This window comes from Idiotropiscis lumnitzeri, chromosome 21 (assembly GCF_059441095.1).
Source record: "Idiotropiscis lumnitzeri isolate Australia: NSW breed Sydney's pygmy pipehorse chromosome 21, RoL_Ilum_1.0, whole genome shotgun sequence".
Classification (NCBI taxonomy): Eukaryota; Metazoa; Chordata; class Actinopteri; order Syngnathiformes; family Syngnathidae; genus Idiotropiscis; species Idiotropiscis lumnitzeri.
In genome coordinates this window covers 3,804,797-3,828,081 of record NC_142411.1, presented here as the reverse complement: position 1 = coordinate 3,828,081, position 23,285 = coordinate 3,804,797, and the positions used below count along the sequence as shown (strand labels likewise).

General features: G+C 42.2%; 3 protein-coding genes across 6 annotated transcripts in view; 2 read left to right on the top strand and 1 right to left on the bottom strand.

Moving 5' to 3' along the window:
- Positions 1–1,074: 1,074 nt before the first annotated feature.
- Positions 1,075–3,383, top strand: nme6 (NME/NM23 nucleoside diphosphate kinase 6). The gene is made up of 6 exons (XM_088286840.1): positions 1,075–1,265; positions 1,395–1,492; positions 1,932–2,034; positions 2,482–2,521; positions 2,959–3,119; positions 3,230–3,383. The coding sequence occupies exons 2-6, from the start codon at positions 1,400–1,402 to the stop codon at positions 3,379–3,381; spliced, it is 549 nt and encodes a 182-aa protein (XP_088142966.1). The 5' UTR covers positions 1,075–1,265; positions 1,395–1,399; the 3' UTR covers positions 3,382–3,383.
- A 37-nt stretch (positions 3,384–3,420) lies between these two features.
- Positions 3,421–7,049, bottom strand: baalcb (BAALC binder of MAP3K1 and KLF4 b). 3 transcript variants are annotated; one of them, XM_088286838.1, is made up of 5 exons: positions 6,968–7,049; positions 6,050–6,235; positions 5,765–5,984; positions 5,127–5,332; positions 3,421–4,354 (listed from the first exon to the last, which is right to left on the bottom strand). In XM_088286838.1, exons 3-5 carry the CDS (start codon positions 5,943–5,945, stop codon positions 4,190–4,192), a joined length of 552 nt encoding a protein of 183 aa, XP_088142964.1. In that variant the 5' UTR covers positions 5,946–5,984; positions 6,050–6,235; positions 6,968–7,049; the 3' UTR covers positions 3,421–4,189. The 3 variants fall into 3 exon arrangements, with proteins under 3 accessions (XP_088142964.1, XP_088142965.1, XP_088142963.1); XM_088286839.1 differs by having other exon boundaries at positions 6,136–6,235; XM_088286837.1 differs by having other exon boundaries at positions 5,765–6,235.
- A 1,231-nt stretch (positions 7,050–8,280) lies between these two features.
- Positions 8,281–23,285, top strand: part of LOC148316520 (uncharacterized) — a 23,837-nt gene continuing 8,832 nt past the window's right edge. The window contains exons 1-3 of one of the 2 annotated variants that reach the window (XM_088286835.1): positions 8,281–8,425; positions 12,232–12,371; positions 15,478–15,547. In XM_088286835.1, the coding sequence (XP_088142961.1) occupies positions 8,386–8,425; positions 12,232–12,371; positions 15,478–15,547 (250 nt within the window). In that variant the 5' untranslated portion in view covers positions 8,281–8,385. Of the gene's footprint in view, positions 8,426–11,962; positions 12,106–12,231; positions 12,372–15,477; positions 15,548–23,285 lie in introns of those variants that run through there. The other variant, XM_088286836.1, reaches the window with a different exon arrangement.

Here is a 23,285-nt window from a genome sequence, read left to right as displayed (position 1 = left end):
GGATGAGGGTGTGCACACTTGGGCAAACACGTTATTTGAGTTTGTACTGCTCTTCTCGAAAAGTGGCTGTTCCTGTTCAATTTAATTACACGTCTACTGCACATCTATAAGCTAACATCTATAATTCTCCAAGCTAAGCTCCGATAAGACCGACATCCTCCTGACAGCTGTGGCATCACCACCCCTAGATCACATGACCAGAACAGGTGGGTGAGATGAGAGTATTGGTGGTACTTTCACCCAGTGCCATTCCACCATCTTGTTCTCTGGCATCCCGCCCCGCGCAGGGTGTGGCCCCCTTTGGCACAGTTGGCATGCGCTTGACACATTTCAGTTCTCATCTGAGCCACATTGATGACATACCACAGACACATAGTCAATCCAATCCATTTTGGACAGCGCTTGTCCACATGAGGGTTGCAGGGGAGCGGAAGTCGAGCCCAGCTGAGACGGTGTGCACTCTGGACCGGTTCCAAGCCCATCGCAGGGCACAATAGATCATTGAAGGATTTTCCTTTTTGTTGAGGCCAGTTTAAAATTGTTCTAAAAAGACAAGCCCAACCACAGATGTATATATGAGTGGACAATGAATCTGCCCCTCGGGCTAAAGCCAGAGGGCAGCCATCTTATGTTGCCACTGCTTCTCACACCTTTTGTGATTATTATTTTTTATTTTATTTCTTTTTTTTTGTCTGAATATACTGTTATCAGAGCGTATTTCATGCTAGGGTCTCTGTATTTGATGCAGATGAATCTTTAAGGAGGGATTGGCAACGCCAAATGGGGCCTGGTGGCTTCACTTCTCCATATATTGAGTAAACGGCTTTGCTTGTCCATTCATATATACGTCCGTGGGGTACAACATCGACTGTTTGCCAGCCAATTGCAGGGCAGATCAGATTATCAGATTATCGTAAGATTTTCCATTTTGTTAATAAAAAAGTTTTAAATAGTTCTAAAAATAATCCAAATTTACTCCCGTGTCATATTTCTTTGTTTTATTTTAAGGCAGAAATAAATTTTTCAAGAAGGAACTCATCGAAGGAGGACAATTTCTGGTGACATATTTGACTGTCGGACCAACTGGTGCCCAGTCGCATCCAAGCGTTTAATAAAAATTTCTACCTATCTTTGACAGTCACACACGACACGTCAAGAGAACTGTAAAAAAAAAAAACATTTCACACGACTAAAATGATAGCGGCACTTCTCGACGTTCTTTGAAAGTCAACGAGCATTTTGGAGCACTCAAAAGTCGACTTCCGGTAAACGAAACGTTTTTTGTTTTTTTTGCCCGATATGCTAACAGTTAGCTTATTTTAAAACTGAACACAGTTCTTCTCTTATCGTATATTATCCATAGTTTGTCCATGTTTTTATTTTTATTTTTTTAGAGACAATGTTGCTGACGTCGTGTCGCCTATCAAAAGCGCTGCAGCTCACCCTGGCGGTCATCAAACCAGATGCAGTGGCTCATCCTCTCATGCTGGAGGTAGCTTCATTCAAGTGCCAACTCCCCAAAAAAATACTTAGGTCAACTCTTCATGTACCTTCATAATGACCAACTGTGAAATAAAGTCACAAGTGATCATTAAAAACGAGGCAGAGGTTTTACTCTTAAAAGTATAAGATTGGAGGCCAGGGCAGTTTGAATGATAAAGATAAAGATGTCCTTTATTAGTCCCACAATGGGGAAATTTGTAGTGTTACAGCAGCAAAGATATAGATTACACAGAGACAGCGGCGTAATGTAGCCGTTAATGTAAAACATTAGCAGCAGACATTCAGAAAAAGCAAACTGAACACATCACAAAACTAACAATTCAATGAAAATGTAATCCTTATTAACTAAACAAAAATGTTACGTAACTATTTAAAAACAGAAATTTACACATCGGCTGAAACTGTATATTAAGGTTTCTGATTTGCAGGCACTTCACCAAAGTATCCTGGATAACAACTTCGTCATCGTTCGACGCAAAGATCTAGTGTGGAGACAACAGGACTCTGAGAGGTTTTATGCTGAGCATTCAGGTGCGCGCATCCATTTGTTCGAACAAAATCAGCTGGCGAGCATGCGAGTCAGAGTCGGCCTGTTTTCGCAGATGCGAAGGTTAAAAGCAAGTGATTCATCCTGATTGTGGGAACGTTTGGCATCGGGCCACTTATCTTGAGAGCGGTCATTGCTAATGTGATGGTGAGTCAGCTTCTAGGAAAATGATTTGCTTTTTTAGAGTTGAAGCAGCAGCAACGTACTTGTGAAACGCAAACAGAATTTAATATGTTTGGAATTATTGTACGGTGCGGAAAGCAGTAAAATAATTTTTGTGCTGACGACACGAGAGATACCCACCAATAAAGATCCTTGGTTGCCATGGCAACAACAGACATGAGACATGCTATTCCATTCATTATCGTGACCCAAACTGTTACGTTACTTCCTATTGTTGGCTCAAGCTTGTCTGTCATGCTGACTTTCAGGGCGATTCTTCTACCAAAGACTTGTTGAGTTCATGTCAAGGTAAGCGTGATCCCTTAACGCCTTGAAGGCATGTAGAGGTACTAAAATGTATATCAATAAGTAATAGAATTGAATAGAATGTGATGAATGAAACAACTTCTTCTGGTATGTGCGACTTGGCCACTGGGTGGCAGTATAATATAGTCCCGCAGACACAAATGAAGACTTTCACCACTACTATCAGAGATTCTGTCACCTGCAGTAATCTTTGTAGTTTTTCACAATCGATAAATAATGTCTGTGAGAATTGTTAGATTGTCTACATGTGTTTATTGTTGATAGTTTTACTCGCATAAGTTCCAAGTCGGGTCACTCGTATCTCAAGGCAAAATAGACAAAATACAGACCTGAAAAGCTCTCATCAAGACTCGATGTGGTTTGTACCAAATCGCGTTTTCACATTCTCACTACAGTTGTGCTTGTTTTGTCCCGCCCAGCGGCCCGATGCGGGCGTACATTTTAGCCCGAGAGGACGCCATTCGCCACTGGAGGGAACTGATGGGTCCCACCAAAGTGTTCCGAGCCAGATACACTTCCCCCAACTCTCTGCGGGCTCAATTTGGCCTCACGGACACGCGCAACACCACTCATGGCTCAGGTGGGGTCTACTTGAACTTATAATTTAACTCTCTTGACACGCACAATTCGTTAAGACGACTGTGACTTGAGTTTATTTTCTTGCTGAAATTCCGCTCTCCTTTCCTCCAGATTCCGTCGAGTCAGCCCGCCGAGAAATGGCTTTCTTCTTCCCGGACTTCCGTCCTGAGGAGTGGATGGAGAGAGAGGAGCCGTCGTTCCGGTCGGGACAGATACATTATGATCCTCAGCAACTCATCCACGCACTCTCTGCTCAGAGCTGACCTCAGCTGTTACGGAAAAATGAGTTTCCCATCTTGCACTGGTGTTACTGAGACTATTTTTATTGTCATTAGAAAACACAAATAGAGACGGTACTCAAGACACGAAATGGTACAAATAACAGAGCAAAAAACAAAAAACAAAGCCCAGTTTAGGCGTCACTGTAAAAAGTGCAGTCTTCAATTTCAGTTTCCTGAGCCACCGTAGAAACGACATTTTCCATTTCGCGTTACTAGAAAGTATTTATGTGTTAGTTTAGACCCTTGCTGCCCCAAAAAGTTGCTTGATTGTGCCACTTTTATTAAAGTCCATCCATGCACACGAGCTTGGTGTTGTCATCGTTGACCACACAGCCAACGGCCACAATGCGAAAAGTCTGCCTTTAAAAAAAAAAAAATAATACTGAAAATGCAAATTTCACGTGTCCTACACAGTCATCCAAAAATATGGATTTAATAACGCACACTGTGGTTTGGCTTAGCTAGCCCTTTAAATTGCGAGGAACCATGTAAAAAATAATCTGTAAATTTGGAGATGCATGCTTTTTATTTGATTTTCTACTTTATGATCATAAATACATTCAAATTAATTATAATATATAATTTATTCACTGTTTTGTTGTGTCTTGCAAACAAAAGGCAGACTCATTAATTACTTGCGTTTTCATTTTCTTTTTTTTTTTTTTTTTTTTTTACATCGTTCTCTGACCAAGTAATAAATTTGAACTTGTGCAAAAGACGGTAAAGCACGGCGACGACCTACTATGAAAATATGCACAATTTAATCTCCTATCTTTTTGCGCCGCGCCGCTCAGGTGTTGAGCGCCGCCACCTGTTTGACGGCCTCGGCGGGCTTCATCACCTCGTAGGTGGTCAGCGACTTCTTCACCTTGCCGTTCTTGTCCACCTGGTGGATGCTCTGCGTCACCGTGATGGTCACCTGCTTGGTGGACATGCGGTTGTCCTGCCATTTTGTCTGTTGGGGACCACATGACATCTTTTGTCAACGTTGTCCTGGTTTTCAGCTTGGTATTTATTTTCTGAGCATTCGACACTTGTGACAATGTTTTTTTTTTTTTTAAATTTCATCCTAGGAATTAGCGTGACATTTATTAGCTTAGCATTAGCTAATTCTGACCGTGTTTTTTCCTCTGTCATCCAAGTATTTGTCATGACATTTATTAGCGTAGCATTAGCTAATTCTGACAATGTTTTTTTTCCCAATCTGTCATATTATTTAGCATGACATTTATTAGCTTAGCATGAGCTAATTCTGACCATTTTCTCCCCACTTTGTCATCCTAATATTTAGCGAGATATTAGGTTAGCGTTAGCTTCTGACCATGTCGTCTTAACTTTGTTGTTTGAGTATTTAGCATCACGTGTGTTAGCTTAGCTTTAGCTTCCGACCTGTATTTTCACTTTAATCATGAGTTGTTAGCACACAAGTCCAAAGCTAAACACCTGAAAGTGAAATGCTGGAGAAAAAAAACCCACCTTGCTCATTATTTTTTGTGCTTGAAATTTTGAAAACTCATTATTTTTTACTCCCTTTTTAAATTGAAATAACCTGTTCAGAAAACAAAATGGGTTCAAAACCGGTCTGACTCTACCTGTACTCCGGTAATTAGTAAAAAATAAATACTGATTTGTGCTTTAAAGTTAGACATATGTTTAAAAACACTGCCATCCTCTGCTTGAAATTTTACTAATGTCTTGTGTGGTAGGTGGTCTCGCCTGCCACTCACAATCTCTTCAGTGTGTAGGACACTTCTGCGCTGGACTGTGGTACCTGAGGACACCGGTGCCCCCTCCTGCGGCCGAGAGGCCAACATGTCGGCCGGGCCGCCGCCGCTCGGCTTCACGTCGCCGAGGCTGGCTTCCGATGCGGTCGAGCACACTTTGAGGTACGCTTGAGCAGGAGGCGGGAGGCTGTCCTCGAAGAAATCGGGAACTGGAACAAAATGAACACCTTAAAGCCACATGATGAATTTCTAATGAGCGTCAGCCCGGGTTACGCAAGGCCGTGTTGTTTCAACATGTGAGGTGTGTGCGTGTGTTGTCATGAGAGCCAAGTGCCGGTCCTTTCATGTCGCCTATTGTACTCGATTTGTCCATTCATCTCCTCCGGGGCGTCAAAGCACAGCAGAAAATCTTTTTGGGAAGACGGTTTCCGCTCCACGGTGCACAAAGACACATCTGCTGGGTTCAAAGTAGTCCAAAATATATGCAACTGGTTCATGAAGCAAATTTGAAGCTTCATTTTCCCATCTCTACAGCTAACCCAGTACTGGGTCCAAATTTCGAAGTGTAAAAGGACCCAAAATGGCGTCCAGAACAAAGTTGTCCATTTAATTAAGCGTATTTTGCGACGCAGTCTCCTCACCGGGACTGGCGTTTTTCTCGGAAGCGAAACAGGCCTCGGAGCCGTCGGACGGGATGCTGTGGATGGACGAGAGCGGGATGTCGGTGTCTGTGCCCGTCAGCCACGTGGACTCGGTCTCTTTGGTCCAGCTCTCCAGGTAGCGAGGCTCCAGAGCGTCCGTCCTGCTCCCGCCGCAGCCCATGGCGCTCAACGCGCACTCGCTTGGACACCTACGTGATCTCTAACACATCTTACCGCTTAGTCCCAGAATTTGTTTATCACTCACAACACATGAATAATCCTTACCACTGTTTCAAAAAAAAAAAAAAAAAATCAACGGTCGCGTTCCTGGCTTCTGGCAGCTTTAATTGTTGCAATTTCGATGTACTTACGCCACCACCCCAGCTGTCTTCATACGACGAGGCCCGCGTCAAATGCGGCTGGGGGGCTTCCCATCACTCTCGTCTGGTGGACAAGTCGCGCTCCATGTGTCTGTGGCAACAAGATCCAGCGTGACGGTGATGGCGAGTTCAATTAGCACGCTGCATTCTGTTCTCACTCACGGGACACTTCATTAGGGACACCCGGTCAATCTAATAGCAGCTTCATGACAGACACAGGCATATATTCTTTATCCTTTGCAAAGAGTCATTTAATATGCACACCTGAGAGCACAAAAAAAGGAAACCTGTAATTGCTCCGTGCGTTAAAGATATACAGGAATAAGATTAAATTAAATTCAATTAGCATTAAAAAATCCAAATATTCCTTTCGCCTGCTTTCAAGGTGTTCTCAAAGGAAACCTCAAATTGTTCCTTATCCTGCTTTAAATATTGTGTTTTATTTCATTTGAAATACTCCCAATTATTTCTTACAGTTGCTTTCAAGCTAAACATGTTTACAAAAATCTCTGCGCGCGCTCACACACTCACGCACACGCACACGCACATTGAAATATGCGCTAATTCGCACGTCGAATGCGTGACGACCGACACAAAAACAGCCACACGTTCAATGCAAGGACGTATCGACAAACTGCTTTTTTTTTTTTTTTTTTTTTTTGCAGGCCGGTTGAGAAGAAAAGAAGCAACGTGACAGTGCGGATGGGAATGGACGGCGATGATTTGCGGGTTGATGGTGGCCGGCGAGAGGCTCGTTCGTCGGGATGGAAGATGAGGATGAGGAGGGAAGGTGCTGAGGTGAGCTGATGTGATGGAGTCTTACTGCGTGGCGGAGGAAGGAGAGGCTCTGTTGTCGTCGTCCTCTACTGCTCGATGCCAGGCTGGTACCCCGCGAAAACACTCCCCCCCCCCCCCACCACCACACACGTGTTGTCTCGATGGTACCCATGGTGACCCCCCCCCTTTTCCCTGCAAGATTCTATTCTCAATGACATTACATTTCTGTAAAAAGTGAATTATATATTATTATTATTACATTTAAACAGTAAAGGCCTTCATAAAGTGAAAATTGTCAACGTAGATTTAATAGAACGTGTTAAAAATGACTTTGTTGAATCAATTAACAAACAATATCAAAATACCACATATTCAGTTAAAATAAAATTAAATCAGAAAGCATCAAATATTATATAGTATCTGGAAATCTAATTCATAGATACGTTGTTATATAACTGTTATATAAAAGAGTCCCAGCAAATAAATAGAAAATAAATGTAAAAAGTAAAACAGGAAAACTCTCTCTGGATATTTGGAACCAAGGCTTCATAGGAAAAGGGCATTAAGAATATGAATATGTTATTGCTTTTCTTATTGTTAATTAATTTGATAGTTAAATATAGATTTTAACTCCAACGGGAAAGGCACAAATCTGCCGTACTGAACATTTTGTCCACAAGGGGGCAGTCTCATCCTTTTTGAAGAACCCAGCGTAAACGGCAGAGCCAAACTGAATTGAACTGCTGCACGCATATAGTTAATATTTGCCATAGCACTGCAATTGCTAATTTTCCTTTGAGCTATAACGTAAATGATATTTAATTTTCGTGTATTTCATTCAATGTAATGCGGCCTTTGATTGTATTCTATCTGATCTCTTCTTGGGGCATGTGGGCCTCAATGCCAACCTAACGTCAACATAACTTCGCTGATGGGTCGAGTGTGGTGAGATGTGTCAGTCAGGATGGCCGAGCGGTCTAAGGCGCTACGTTCAGGTTGTAGTCTACTCTGTAGGCGTGGTTTCGAATCCCACTTCTGACAATGATCGTTTTGATGTTTAATTGATAATCTAAATCCACGAATCAGTTATGTATGAGATAAGTATGTAGGACAGAATAAAGTAATTGAAACTGTTAATCGCACTCTTTGAGTGGCAATACAATACATATGCGTAGTTCCAATCAAACCACAGCAAGTTGCGTTGAATTAATCCAAATTTCCTCTGTTTTATTCAAGTAAGTTTTGAGTGAACTATATTTTTCGAGCAAAAGTCCAGCTTTTGTTGTATTGTGGCCTTTACTTTTGTTTTGTGCTTTCTGTTATCTTTTAAACAGTTTTTGAGATTTGCCGAGGCACCTGCAACCTTACTGAACATTTTGTCCACAAGAGGGCAGTCTCATCCTTTTGAAGAACCCACCGTAAACCGCAGAGCCAAACTGAAATGAACTACTGCCACTGGTGAGAATGTTGGACGTAAACACGGAAGCGGAGCACATCACTGACTGTGAGTTTGAATTCAACTTTTCGCATTTTTTAGCTTATATTCATAGGTGTTGTTTTATCTGTTATTTTCTTCCTTGCACCATAAATGCTTTAACCAATATTAAAATGGCGGTAAAATGCACCGTGAACGTGTCAGTAACTAAAAAGCAAAGCTGGCAAATGTTTTTTTCCACTTTCAAGTCAGAGAGATCAAGAGTTAGTTATGCACAGGAAAGATAATTAGCATAAGTTTGGATAAAAAAAAAAAAAAGATCCTATCTTGCGATGGGATTTGCTATCAGTTTATGGAGTGTGAAATATTCAAACAGATGCCAAACACTGATAGACACCGCCAGTGTACAATTAGAAAGTAAATTATGCAAGTTTTGCAGATTTTATCTGCACATTTTCCTCATCCCGTGTTGCAAAACGAGGACCTTTCTTTCTTGATTTATTTATTTTTTTAATGATGACATTTTTGGGCCAGAGTGGACCTGACAGTGGAAATTCCCTTTTTTTTTGTTTAGAACCATGCCAGAAACACACCCAGAGGTTGCGCCCTGTCTATCCATCACGTCCTAACATGACACTTTTTCATTAGCACAAAGTGCTCCAGAGTGGCGGAATGCAACATCATTCAGACAATTGAAACAAAGGAAGCTGTTTTGTGTAACTGGAGAATTGAACAATCAATATTTATAGATGCTGATTGTCAAGCACATTGACGTGTGTTAAACGTTACGGACATATTTTGCTAGTGGTGAATAGAGGTGACTCTCGAATGGACCCTTGGGGTACCCCGCATGTCATCTTTTTTTTTTTTTTTTTTTGGGGCTTGGACTCATCATGTTTAAATTGATTGTTAAATTCAACATCAAACCGGTAACATTTCGTTTTTGGCAATATCCCTTCGTGAGAAACTCATGCTAGCAAAGCAGTTGCCTTGCCGTGTCGCTATGAACGTGCTTTGGTGCGTTAGGAAGGGGGCGGGGCTATGTTCAAACAGAGCATTTTCATCGGTATTTTGGCAATGCAACGTTGTGACAGCATTATCCATTTTTGCCATTGCAGCAAAATCGCTTTCTGTGACGGATTCCTCTCATTCCCCCAAATTTTTCACTGGGAGAAGAATAAATAACGATTCCTAACTTCAATTGCTTCCCGACTTGACACAAAACCAAAATGCAACTATATTTATAGTGGCCTATCTGATCATCTATTTGATAACATTTCATCAGCGCGGCTAATGAACGTCGACGTTGAATTATTCATGCCGCAAACTCCCAACGCTGCGCGCTAATAATTAGAAGGCCGCTTTTCTTTCTTCCGCTGGATTCCAATTTGAGCACAGGAGCGCATTAGGTGGGAGGGAGGGGTGGCGAGCGTTGATGCGATGATGGACGGGGGTTCGGGGGGTTCGGGGGGGTGACGCCAAGTAAGGCGGCTGAAGCGATTAAGCCACTTAAATGCAAATTCAGAAACATTCCGCCAACACGACGGGTCGACGCTTTTATGGAGTCAAATTGCCGAGCGCCACTGACCTTTCATGTGCTTTGCACAAACTCGTCATGTCGTCTTTGGTGACTTTCTGAACCCTTCTGCTTAGCCTTTGTTGTGTGAGGCGTGGATTAAATTAGCTACAGCAACAAGATCGTCCTCTGGAAAAAAAAAAAAGTAAACTTTTTTGCTGCTGCTAACTACGATTCTCCACGAATCGGCTAAATAGATGACTAGTGGTTCATTTGGTTCCTTGAGTTTTTACAGCAAGTAAGTCGGAAATTTGAGTGCAGTACCGCTTTGCGCCACAACATGCTGGGCAGCACTGAGCTACGTGCAGAGTCATTATCAAAGACATTTTGCCTCTTTAGAAAACTGCAGGTGTCTTCATTTCCTCAAAAGTGATTTTATATGACAGGCTTCCATTTCGTTCGAATGTTTTTCTACGGGCTCGAATATGCAGATTTATGATAAACAGGGCTTCCCGTTTATTTTCACTTTTGGAGCACGTGCCAGATGACGCGGGGTTGCTACGGCAACCTGTTTAATTGGGCCCCGCCCTGTCGTGCCCTTTGCAGCCCGTCGACGCTCAGCGTGGGTTAATGAAGGCGCGATAGATGCTCACCTCTGCATGTAAATGCCTCGTATATCACGACGGTGTGCCGCGGGGGCGATGAACTCTGTTTTATTTTATTATTATATATATATATATATATATTTATATATATATATTTTTTATAGAGCTTTGTAAATGTGCGCCAGTTAACCACGGCGGCAATGGTCTATTGTCATTTCGTGGTGATTTTCTTTGTAGAACTACTTTCTGTCGTGTTAGTGGATGTTTTTTTTTTTTTTTGTCCAATCATATTCCAGCCTCTGTGTTGCCATGCAAGCCTAATCTGCCCACGGCCTTTGGAATCACTGGCACTTCTGGTTGAGACTGTTTATTTATTTATTTATTTATATTTTGTCATAACAAATCCAGTTTGCCGATGACATAATTTTTCCCTCTTCTGATTGGTTGGTCAGAATAAACTAGTTCGAACTGTATTTTGCGCGCAAAAATACATCAATGTACCAATCTGCACATGTGCATGACATTTTCTCTTACTTTTGTCATGTTATTAGCTACATATTGATTGTGACCTGCTCCAGTGGCACCGCTGCTTGTCTTTATATCTTTATTTTTTTTTTAAATCGTATCCAACGCTCCGCTCGCTGCTGCCCTTGCTAATACATAAACACAAAGCGCTCACCAGATCATTTTTATTCAATTGCAAGCGCTATCGCCGCGCCTTCATGCGGAATCATTACCAGCATTCATCCGTTATCGGCCGCCATTTAAATTTTGCCAAAAGGCGCCTTGAATAGCTTCCTGCGTTGACGCGTCCGTGAATTCAGGAGAAGGTCGCAGTCTTTTCATGTACCTGTCATCAGGTTCTCGCGTTCTACGTAGTTTTGTTTTTAAGTGAATGAAATGACCCGCTGGTTATTGTTCCTAAACTTACTAACTTACAAACGATATTTCTATTTTACTTTTCATCTGTACATTCATTTTTTGGACTGCTTCATTTCAATGGGAAAATATTTATTTATTTTTTTTAAATAATATTTGACATGTTGACTTATGTGTGACCCGACTCGCAAGTTTTTTTTAAATATGAGCCATAGCTCTGCCAATTGTCATTTTTCTTTTTTTTTTTGATATATTAATACTAAAGCCTAATGGGAATTACCATAGACGGGCTAATGTGTTACACACTTTTAAACAGATTCTATTTGATCACCAGCGGTGCAGCAACACCTGTAGAGAGAGAATATAACCAGATTCTCTGGCATGTATTCTTTATCTTCTGCAAAAAATGCAGAATATTACTGCCTCTTAGTTGTTGTCTGTTATCATGGAATGTATTTGTAGTATCTGTATTTATTAGACTGCCCTCTAGTGGCCCAGACGCACACGGCAGCCACACAGTGCAATTATCTTATGTTTCACAATGTTGCACTTTTATTGCTGTCTCTTTTTTTTATGCACGGTGTTCGATTAATTGACTGAGTAAAGCGACTACCGTGAGTGCCTGAAGGTTTCAGCATTTTGGCTCAACTGGACAATTACGCAAGTGCATGAAGAAGTGGCTGCAACGAGTGGGTGAAATCAGCGTGATGCAATCAGAGGAAAACGGAGGGAATTGAAGCGCGATCGTTGTAAGGGTGCCTTTGCCTTTTTTTTTTTCCTTTTCACATTTTCAAAATTCAATGTTGCTCCTCCATAAAATGACATTTTATTCCCATTGATTGACAACTTTCTTCCTTTTTCTTTGTGATCTACAGGTTGCTGCATTTGCAAGACAGCACCTGCTGAATTCCACTTGGGAAGATTTACAACGAAAGACAACGGATTTGTGTCCTGTCTGCGATTTATAACAATGCTGCGTCAGAAGAAATTGGAATTTAAAGAAGCACGTCAGACAGTAAGAGCGACTACTGCAGTTTGGGATTTCATTTATTTTTTTCCCTTTCTTCCCCAACACAAAAACATTACCGTACTCATTCTTTACGACCAAAGTCTTGAACTGACGTGATGAATAACGAATAGAATCTAAATTGGAAGACGACCAAAAACCTCATTTGAATCTTAATTATCGGAAGTGGTCCCCCTCAAAGCCAGCGTGACGCTGGAGGTCGACGCGATGACGTTTCCAATGTGAACTCTGATCGCAAAAGCCAGACAATAACGTGATTATTTTACAGATTCATCTCCCAACTGTGAACGTTCCGATAGTTTTTCAAATGGCTTACGGAGTCCCTTTAACGAAGCAGTGAATATAAATATATATTTTTGGTCACGTCTTATCTCGTATGCATGCAAATGTTCCGGAAGGCTGCTTAGTTGGACCCTCCTTTCATGACATCAATCAAAGCAATCACGCTCTCAAAAAGGCCCATTAAAAAAAAGGAAAAAAAAAAAGATGAAAAGGGAAAACATAATCTGGTGCTGATTTAATACGTGCCCACTAAAAAAAATACATAAAATAAAATAAATAACTAAATTCAATATTATATATATATTAATATATATATAATAATTATTCAATATTATTATTATTAAAAAAATATATAATTTTTATTAGATTTTTTTTTACCAAAAGTTTACATTTTGCACCGAAAACTTGACATATTGTTTGTTGAAAAGTAGCGCTTTAGCGCCAGCATTAAGCTAGCAGACTTTGGAGGCTAAGCTATGTGTTTATTTCAGATCCACGTCATGCAATTCTCTTTGTGTTTACTTTGACTGTTGACCTCAACTGGGCGCGGCATAAATCTCCTGAAGTCATTGGCACCACACCGCGCTTGTATCGGAAGTCTGCGCTCGCGAGTCAAAGAGAAAAATTTCGCTCAGATCACAAAGCAACACTGTGCAATTCTCTTTTGTTTTACGCGTCAGTTTTACAATAATCTGCTTGAAGCAAACGCGGCGCGGCGAATCCTTCGGAAGTTGAGCTTGAGCAGGACGTGTTCTGCATCATATTGATAAATGTCAACTTCTCCGACATCCTCCCCCGCGCAACCCTGCATCAGCAACATGACTTATTGCCACTTTATCTTTCCATAATCCCGTCGCGGCTGATGGGAACGACCAATTCCGCACGAGAGACTGCTTGTATTTCCAAGGAACGACTTCGAATACCCCCGGCAGGGCGCGGCCGACGCTTTCTAAAGCCGCTTTGAAAAGGGCAGCAAGGCGCCCGGCTGATAAACACACTCGGCTTTATTTGCCAGATCGCTCTTTTGGGTCTCGGTGACGGATTTGGTGCATTGTGTGAGCCCGTAAGCCAAAAGGCTTTGGGCGATAACGTCGCGTTGTCAGGAAGAGTCGCATTCAAAATGTTTCACGTCTAAGATTGAAAACAACCTCAAGTGACAGCCTTGGAAATTGTTTGGGATGATTTTTATTATTCGCACTGGTAAAGGATAAAGCAAAAAAAAAAAAAAGGGCTTTTGTTTGATTACAATCTCTTATATAAGTGTTGTCAAATATTATGGTTCCATTGTGCACGTTTTTATCATCAGAGACTTGATATAATGTCATTTATTTTCTCCGTTAAGTGTTGAAAGTTATTACATTTAATTTGGATTTGATGTTTGACTCGAAAAAAAGGATAATGAAAAAACATTTTTTTTTATATTTATTTATTTTTTTCAGTTTTGATTTTTTTTAAGGATATAATTATAATATTATGGGGGGGGGAATCATTGCACTCTTGCACAAATGAAGTCGTGACTTGAAAATAAAAATCAATATTACAAGTAGTAGTACAAAAGTAAATTTTTTGAGTTTAGGATAATAATTTTGAGGAAGAAAAGAAAATCTTACCTCAATAAAACATTTAAAAACTACAAAAAAAAGAAAGAAATGCACATTTTTTTAAGAACTAAGTACTTAACACATTTTTTTTTTCCTTTTTTGTTTTGAACAAAAGTCATTGTTTTCTTTTATTTATGTCAATATGGAGCGTGTTCAGTGTAATAAAAGTTATTTTCCTTAAATATTTCAAAATACTGCTTTTTAGAGCTTTAATTGCATTACCGTGAAATGGCGACATTTTTTATTATGTCGTCGTCAGAATCCAACCAAGTGCCGGCCAAATGTCGTAAAAGTCAGACGCTTGTAAAACAAAGCAGACGGGGCACTTCCGCGCTTGCCCTCGATTCAAAAATGCGTCCGAATTCCTTCCTGATGAGCTCATTTAATGTGTTCAAAGTGCCGTCTCCAAAATTCCAAAGCGCTCCCATCCCGAGAGAGCGCGCGCAAACTTTTGAGGCCGTCAAGTTGGCAAAGTTGGACGCCAGTGGGCCAAACATTCAACACTCTGCTACGTTCAAGTTGTGATTTTTTTTTTTTTTTTAGAGGAAGCAAAAATGCTTAAGATGGATATTTGCATGGTCATTGGGGAGTATGTTGCAAAAAAAGACTCCCCCCCCCCCCCCCCCATGTAATATTTTTTCCTCCCAAAAAAAAAGACACCTAAATCATACAAATGATTTATTTACTCATGATTAAAGAAGCGACAGACATTTTTTTTTTTTTTTTTTTTATGATCCAGGTAGCTCCGATTAACCGTACCCAAGATCAAAGGCAGCTTTTAGTTTCGTGACATCACGGGAAGTGAATATCGTTTGTCTTAATGGGCATACTGCACAAATCCGTTCATTATTGTTGCCAAGGAGCATGGCGAGCCGAATGAAAATGGGGAGATCTATCTCTCCTTTTCAAACTTTTTGGGTTACCTTAACGCTGACGATCGGGGCGGTGTGATGAATGCGCAATCTGCATTCTTGCACGGATGAAGCAAATGCCGTGGAAAAATCTGCAATGCGTGTTCACTCGCGGAGGAGCATGATGTAAGACTCCAGAGTGCATTTAAATGACTCAAATCATTAAAAAAATTACTTTTAGTGTGCACATGCCGAGTCGCCATATTCAAAATTCTTCCAAGGCATTTTTTTTTACTGCACTGCTTCCAGTACTGTACATGGACGTTAAACTATTTTTTTAAATTTTTTTTGTCCAATCAGATTTCAGCCTGTACGTGTTGCCGTGTCAATGTGATCCGGCCAGGCCCTTCAGAATGGTGCGGCTGGCTAGGTAAGTGAAACTATATTTGATATATTTTATATATTATTTATATTCTTCTATCAAACAGAGTTCAAATTCGATGATGTCATCATTTTTCCGTCAGCTGATTGGGCGAACTAAAAACAAAAGTCTCTCCAATTGAACTGTTGTGGCCGTGCTGCCTGCATCTTTAAATGATGCTCCAAACGTTTGGTCAAGTTAGATTCTCTTTTTTTTTTTTTTTGTTTTGGTACGTCCGTATGCACTGTTTTGAAAGGGAAACGTGCCAACCAGATGGCACTCGGCGCACTTTCTCGACCGCGGCCGGCGATGCAACTCGGTGGTGCTTTCAAACGAACATCTGCCGCCATCATAAAGTCGTCGACGGCACGCGAGCGGCAGCCCGGAGGACGCGACGTCGTTTGGCTAAATTGTCTATTTCACGTCTGTGTTTGTAACCAAGTGTAGCGTTCCTTCTTTTTTCTTTTTTTTTTTTTTTTTTCCTCTTAAAATTCAAACTTTTTTCAGAAATATTTTTTCTTTCTCAAACAAAGATTCTTTTAAAAATCGAAGTATTCATGGGGAAAAATATCCCCATTTTTTTTCTTTTTTGAAAGAAAATGGCAAACATTTTTGGGGGACTTCTGGGCAGCTGTGGACTGTCGGAAACTGATCGAATTATTATTTCATTTTTTAATATCTTGCGCTCCCCGTCCGCGACGGCTCCCTGACGTTCAACACCTTTAGCCGACGTGACACCTGGCGCTCATACTTAACCCGCGATGACGTCACTGTCAGCCGGACAGCCGTGTAAATGCGTCAAAGCTTCCGTGACGGCTGCTAATTGATCATTTTAATTGATCCCGAGGGCATGTGCTGGCCTTTCACTCAAACGTGCGTTGTTAGGATCATCCCACGAGGTTCGGTCATCAACATCAACTGTCGTGTGACTGATGAGCTGCGGGGCTTCATTAGTCAATCGCTTTCTCGTTTACGTGTATTGAAATATCCTTCAACTTAGACATTTTTTGGGAAGGATTTTAACGTCAAATTCTTTGACCAGCAGGGGGCTGTAGTGCTGTTTTTTTTTTGGGACCAAAAACGAAGCTTCAGGTCATAAACATCTGCATATTAATTTTTTTTTTTTTCTTTGGGTAAAACAAAACTTTGCGAGACAGATTTTGCTCCATCTGTCATCCAATCAGAGGCGTCTGTCTGGTTTCGGGGGGGGCTCGCATCGGGATGGGGACAGTCAGCCCGTCACTGTGACTGTGTTCATTTATTCAGATTCGTCAAGTGTGCCGGAACATGAAGACAGCTGCTTCAAATTGATTGTCACACTAACAGGTTAGGGAGGCGGCGACGGCGACGGCTGGCGGGAAGACGGAAGCGAGGCGGCCACCCGACCCCCCCCCCCCTCCGCCCACGCTGGCCGCGTACGCTCTGCTACTTACGACGCATTATCTTAATTGAAAAACAACAAACTGCAATGAAACTTGATTTATAAATACAATTCTTTTTTTTTTTTTTTTTTTTTACTCAAAGCCGGCAGCCATTTTGATTCGATGATACGATTCCTTGCCCTGCTTGGTGCCATCCTTTAGCTTGACACTGTAAATAAATAAAGCGAAATACGTATTTGACACTCACGTCATAAGATGTTTAACGCGTCATTTTAAGACTTTATCATCATAAAATGGCAGATGCTACATTTTAAAGAGAGTTTTATGGCGGTTTCTTTCCATAAAGCATTTAAAAATTGTTTTATGACTTTAGGGGAATAAAATCACATAGAAGCACTTCAAAATGTATTTCATATTCAATAATTAAAAGCATGCAATATCAGAAAACTAAAAAAAAAAAAAAGAAGAAACTAAAATATGAAAACACTGACTGACGACAGACTCCACTTTGTGTGTGCATGCGGCGGTAAAAAGGAAAAGAAAAACATGAACAGTGAATCAATAGCGCCTTTCGACGTGGCTTGTTGTCCAAGACGTTCCCGTTTTGTTTTCACTGAGCTCGGTGATTGCACTTTGTAATCAGTGACTGATTGAACGTGACAAATTAGGAACTTTCGATAACAGCTGAGGAATTCGGAGACCCAGATGAGCTTCTTTTAAATCTGCTGGTTTAATGCTAACTAATAATGGAAAACGCCATAGACAGGCGAATAAAGTTTAATGCTAACACATAATGGGAAACGCCATAGACGGGCGAACAAATAGCGTCCATCAAATAGCGACCCAATTTTTTTTTTTAAAAGTGCTCATATCAGTCACTAGTTTCAATAAATTGAAATTGTGTTGAGTATGCAGCAGCAACGTGAGAACTGACGCCAGTGGTGACAAAACGCAAGGGGCGTCAAAGTTGCTGATCCTGAGTCAGTACGGCAACAACCGAGTTTTTCTTTTTTGGAGTGAGGGGTGATTTACTCCGGCCAGACGAGTCGCAGTGAATTATTATAATAATAATACGAATAATAACGTCGGGGGGAGTAATTGATGTGACGTGCACAGAGATGAGCTTTCACCCTGTAACAGATGATGAGCGGCTGCTGTCAGCCAGTCAAGGTTGTTCATTTATCTTGTCTGACAAGCAGCTTGGTTCTGGTTCGGCTTTGTACGTGCTCACCATCCTGCTGGGTCGGACATGAGAAATGGATTTGTAAAAAAAGATACATTTTCAGTTATTCAATCGTTAGGAGCAGAAAGTGGTTGCGCTGATGTTCACATCAAAGACACGATGATGTCGGAGGCGGAACGAATTTAGGCAAGACTCGTTTGCTGTCAATAAATATTTATTCATAAAAAAATATTTTTGACACAACATAAAAAAAAAAAATGAAAATTTGGGAAAATGAAAAGAAAAATCTGAAAGATTAAAATAATTAATTATTCATTAATTATTATTATTTCTAACTGAATAAACAATGAAAATAGTAATTAAAGTTTTTTTTAAATATTAAGAAGAAAACAATTTAAACACGATTTTATGAACATTGAAAAATAGAAACAGAAAATAATTGGAACAAATATAATTTAATTTTAAACATTGTAATAAAAATAAAATAATAATAACAATAAAATGACTGTTTTAAATCACAGCTCAGAGGCAGATGCATTGCAAAAAATGATTCAGGCTGGATGTTGTCCAGAGCGAGCGAGGGCGACCTTTGACCCGAGCGCAGCCCCTTTGCTGTCGGTGTCACCCTGACATTACCGATGTGATGGCTTGTTTGCGCGTCGCTCGCCGTTCACTTCCAGACAAGTCGCGACACGCAAGATAAATTCTGGAAATTTATTTTCCCGATGAACTTTTGACTTAAGTACCGAGTGTGGCTACTTTTGCAACCCGTGGCCATGTACATTGATTGCCAAGAGACCGGAGAAGCCTCTCGTCAAAGTGGCCCTATTTCTTCTCCCTCCGGCAAAGTCAGAGGTGCGCCGCGCTGTTAAATGACTCTCGGCGTGATGGTGCTGCGGAGGCGCCCGGGAGTACAAATGGCTTCCCTCTTTGTCAACCGGCGGCTGTGATTAATACCGATATGACGCCGACATGTCCCCGCCCCCCCCGGTTGACGATATTGGCCCGCACGCGTTCATCTGTTTGCGACTGGACACATCACACGCTGGCTGTTTGCTCATTTTTCGTTGATATGTGATGCAGGGGGAGGGGGGCGGGGCAAAGGGGCACAGAACCCCCCCGCTGACCACCATTGAAACGATCTGTCTCTGATTGATGTGCATGCCGTGTGAAAATGTTCCGAGGAGAGTCCTGTTGCCTCAAATGGGCCTCAGTCAAATATACGACTTGCGCTCTGATTGCGCCGATAGATCGCCATACGAACACGCGTGTGGATTGGCGGGGGGGGGGGCGTAATCTATGTGATCATCAGCACATTTGATCATACCGTAAGTCACGCTGCGTCCCGAGGACATGACGCCGCTTCGCCGCGGCGATCAATAACGGCCAGCAGCTGCTTCGCCGGAGATTCATGTCCAGCCAAAATGAGCGTTGGCGTCGAACGGGTCGAGCGTTCCCGTTGACGGGAGAATTTACTTTTCCTCGCTCTAACCTTTAAGACAAGCGCTTAAATCTTGAAGTCGCTTTTTATTACAAAACTAACCGCGGTCAGCGTTTTAAAAGAAATGATGGCCAGATTGCTCAATTAATTATTAAATTAACGTATTTTGAAAAATCGTTACTTTTTTTGTGACCCGGTTATCAGTCTGCGTGATTGGTCCGATCCCCCTCGATTGTGCCACCTCTCGATCGCCGCATCTCAAACGTGCAAATGTAAGGGCAAAAGATGGCAAAATGCTCGGGGGGGGGGGTGAATTCTTCGCATCAGTCGTAATCCCACCCCGAGGCCCCCCGACATCGATCACGCTTTGAAATATGCACGCGGATGAAACGCCGGAGATTGGTTGTCGGTCAGCGCTGCGTTGACGGCAAGTCGCCGCCGGCCCTGGCGTGTAATCATAACTGGCATGTCGCACGTTGAGTTAGCACCTTGTCCTTCTCGTTTCATGTCGCCAGATTTATGACGCGGTAAATCACCCACATACAAAGACGGAACAATTACGATGCATATTACACACTACAGCAGGGGTGGGACCAAATATCAATCCGACGATTACATTTCTATATAATTCCATTTTGTCGAAGTCATCTCCCTGTTGTTTTTGTATTGACTATCTTTCAAAAAAGGAGTCTGGAAAATGCAGCAACAGGAAGAAGGCAAAAGTGAGCAGACTCCCTAAATGTAATTTCGCCCAAATTATCCGTGTGGATACTTCATTAGAGCGCACAGACTCACTGAGTGAACTCATGGGAGTTTTTGCGTCAGACTCGTTTCCTGTCTGACTTTACTTTGCTGCTCCATGTTGGCATGTCTGTCGAGTTCAATTGGGGTATCGTCGGTTATCAGAAACTGTCGTCTATCGCTAATCTGCAAATCCGGCAACACTTCGGTTTCGGCCGCGACATGATAATGGTTCGGTACTGTTTGGCTGTCCCAGGTAGCGAAACCCTTTTTTTTTTTTTGAACAGAGCTACGACTACTCGTACGAGCATGCCTTCTTTCTTCGTTCCTATTGGAATGTCTTTTATCGGCATTGATTTTCAGTGGGCCTAATATCTAACCTTGTGGGACACCTCTTGCCTTCTAGAGTGCGCTGAAAATGTGTGGACTGACTAGCGAACCTTGTGGAATGTTTCAGGTTTATGAATGTGAAATGTCAAAATATGAGGACTGAGTATCGAGCTCTGCGGAACGACAACATTATATCCAAACACATTTTTTTAGTCCAAGGTGGTGAAGTCCGAATTAAAATAGCAGTTACCGTCTGTACTTTTATTTAAATACAGAGTGTGTGGGTGCTTCTGTCCTTGGGAATACAAGTCCAGGTGCCATTTTGGGATAAAGTGAATTTAATTGTTGGCGCGTCGTCAAAATTCCGCCTTCCCGTTGTTCCTGAAGGCAGCAGTAACGTTCTTTACCCGCAGATAAGCCGTGCGACTGAGCTTGATTGATGTGAGCCCCCCCCCACTCTTCAGTTCTATTCCATTTCCAAGGAAGTGCACCTATAAACGTCGGGGTGATAAACACTTGACAATGCTCCTTCGCTGTGCTGTCCGCCTTGTTCAAAAAAAAAATGAAAGCCTCGGGCCGTTCTTGTTGCGCAGACGAGGCTCTTGGCTCCGCTACGGACGTCTGGACCGCTTCGAAAGAAAAGCCAGACCTCATTACGTAAGGCGACCAGCAGGAAATGAGTCAGCCTGAGGACATGCCGATCATCGATCACTCACTTTTGACTCTGATTCCAATCGCTGGAAATATAACTCGTGCGGTAGTCTTCTGTAACAAATATCAAAGCTCAAATACAAAAGTACTCATAAGCAGTGCAGCGTAGTAACTAAGTATTTGTACTTGGATACTTACGGCGCGTGAACGCAATCAGGCAAACATAATTAGCCAGTTTGTATGCTTCCTGGAGGACAGAGCCCATGACTCCTTAATGGATGTTGTCACTCGACTCCATCCTTCCCCCGGAAAATGAAAAAGCAAAAAAAAAAAAAAATGAACTGACTGATGCGCACGCTGCCATCATGGACTAAACAAATTGAGGTCCGCCTTCATGTGAATGCGTAAAATCCAATTAAGGGAAAAAAATAAATACGAGACCAGTGGGAGATGGATCCTTGAGTCAAGTCACTCTCTGATGATTCCCACTTGGATCGGTTGGAATCGGAACGTGGCGTGAGGGCCTCAGCTGCGTTCTTATCCGAGCAGAAAGCCGCGGTCAATATTAGATGGCCTCAAGATGGGCCACGTCACCCCTGCCAGGTTGTCAAGTGTCAAATTGAAGCGAGAGTGGAAGGACGTCGGGCCACATTTCTATCCCTTTGACGATCTTGAAAGATTCATTTAGCTCGAGCAACGCAAAAAAAAAACTTCACTTTGGAGTCAGCCAGCCTCTTTGAACTTTTCACTCACAAAATAAGGGAAAGTAATCACCTTTACTCAAACGGAATGCATTTTATTTTATTTTTTTTCGCTTATTACCTTGCGCTGCTCTGCCACCAAATCAAGTCAGTCTGCCTCGGAGTGATCCGGGCAGTCTTCCAGACTCTCACCAGTCGCCCTCGCTAATGGGATTTCCACACATTACATTCCTACCGTGGGAGCTAATGCGCTCGGATAATATCTCCAGGAAAAAAGGTGCACCCCGGTCGAAAATTGAATTGGCCGCCGAGACGACGTGCTTACTGTAAATATGCCGCCGAGCACGCTTGCGGGAGCATGCTGCGTCTGGAATGTCTTTTGTTGCCGCTTCCCGGCTGACCACATGCGACACGTCGGTGGCATCTTGTACCCCTCCGCGATTTCGTTTCATGCAGACATTTATTGCCAAACTACGCGTGAAATGAAGATAATTACGCAATCCAAACTTTGGCTAGCTTAATGCTAACAATGCTAAGCGCTATCGCTATCATTAGTTTCAAGGGACTTGTAAGCTGGACCGCTGTCTCGTTTTTTTCCTCTCACTGTATCAAAAGAATTCCCTCCGACGAGATTGGCATTTCAATGAGGCGCCGCGCTCTCTCAAAGAAAGGAGAAGGACATTTTCTCGGATAAATCAGCATGGATATTAGTCCATTCAACACGCCTCCTTTTGTCTGCTTGAAGCAATATTGCGGGAGCCGTGCGGCACTGACCGCGATTAATTTGGGCTTTGATGGGCACGGTCAGCGGCAGGTGCTCTCATGTCTCTGTCATGTTCCTCACTGGCGGCTTCTAACAAGAGAATTTTCTTTTGAAATTGTTTCTTTTTATCAGCCTTAATTTTTTTAAACATTCTCTTAGTCTGCTTTGTGGTTTTTTTTTTTTTTAACTCGACCATTTAGCTCGTCGGCAACGATTTCTTATAGCCTGCTACTTATATGTCACGTTTAAGTAAAAGTTTCATGACCTCATCCGGCGGTGACGGTTACACAACCGCCACGCCCGTGTTCTCCGTCAAGGGCTCGGCTCGGAACAACGCCGCGTTGTTCCTCTCGTGTTGCAAAAGCAGCTGACGCCACGCTCCGGTCAGGGTGACACGCCGCCCAAGCGTCTATATTTAAACAGTACATTGCAAACGTTGTCGTTGGTTCGGTCAAACGTGAGCTGACATGGACGGAAGACTTCGGTGACATCCTCTAAAGGGGACGTATTTTGTAAATTGGATGGCCACTCTTCCATTCTGTGAGCCCTTTTTCA

What these genes read in the sequence shown, in the direction of transcription:
- baalcb (XM_088286837.1), bottom strand. Translation starts at nt 5,945, where the DNA reads ATGGGCTGCGGCGGGAGCAGGACGGACGCTCTGGAGCCTCGCTACCTG. An exon ending in CGAGAAAAACGCCAGTCCCG is followed by an intron (nt 5,333 to 5,764) that starts GTGAGGAGACTG and finishes ATTTTGTTCCAG; the next exon opens with TTCCCGATTTCTTCGAGGAC. An exon ending in TCCTACACACTGAAGAGATT is followed by an intron (nt 4,355 to 5,126) that starts GTGAGTGGCAGG and finishes GGTCCCCAACAG; the next exon opens with ACAAAATGGCAGGACAACCG.
- nme6 (XM_088286840.1), top strand. Translation starts at nt 1,400, where the DNA reads ATGTTGCTGACGTCGTGTCGCCTATCAAAAGCGCTGCAGCTCACCCTG. An exon ending in CTTGTTGAGTTCATGTCAAG is followed by an intron (nt 2,522 to 2,958) that starts GTAAGCGTGATC and finishes TGTCCCGCCCAG; the next exon opens with CGGCCCGATGCGGGCGTACA. An exon ending in CAACACCACTCATGGCTCAG is followed by an intron (nt 3,120 to 3,229) that starts GTGGGGTCTACT and finishes CCTTTCCTCCAG; the next exon opens with ATTCCGTCGAGTCAGCCCGC.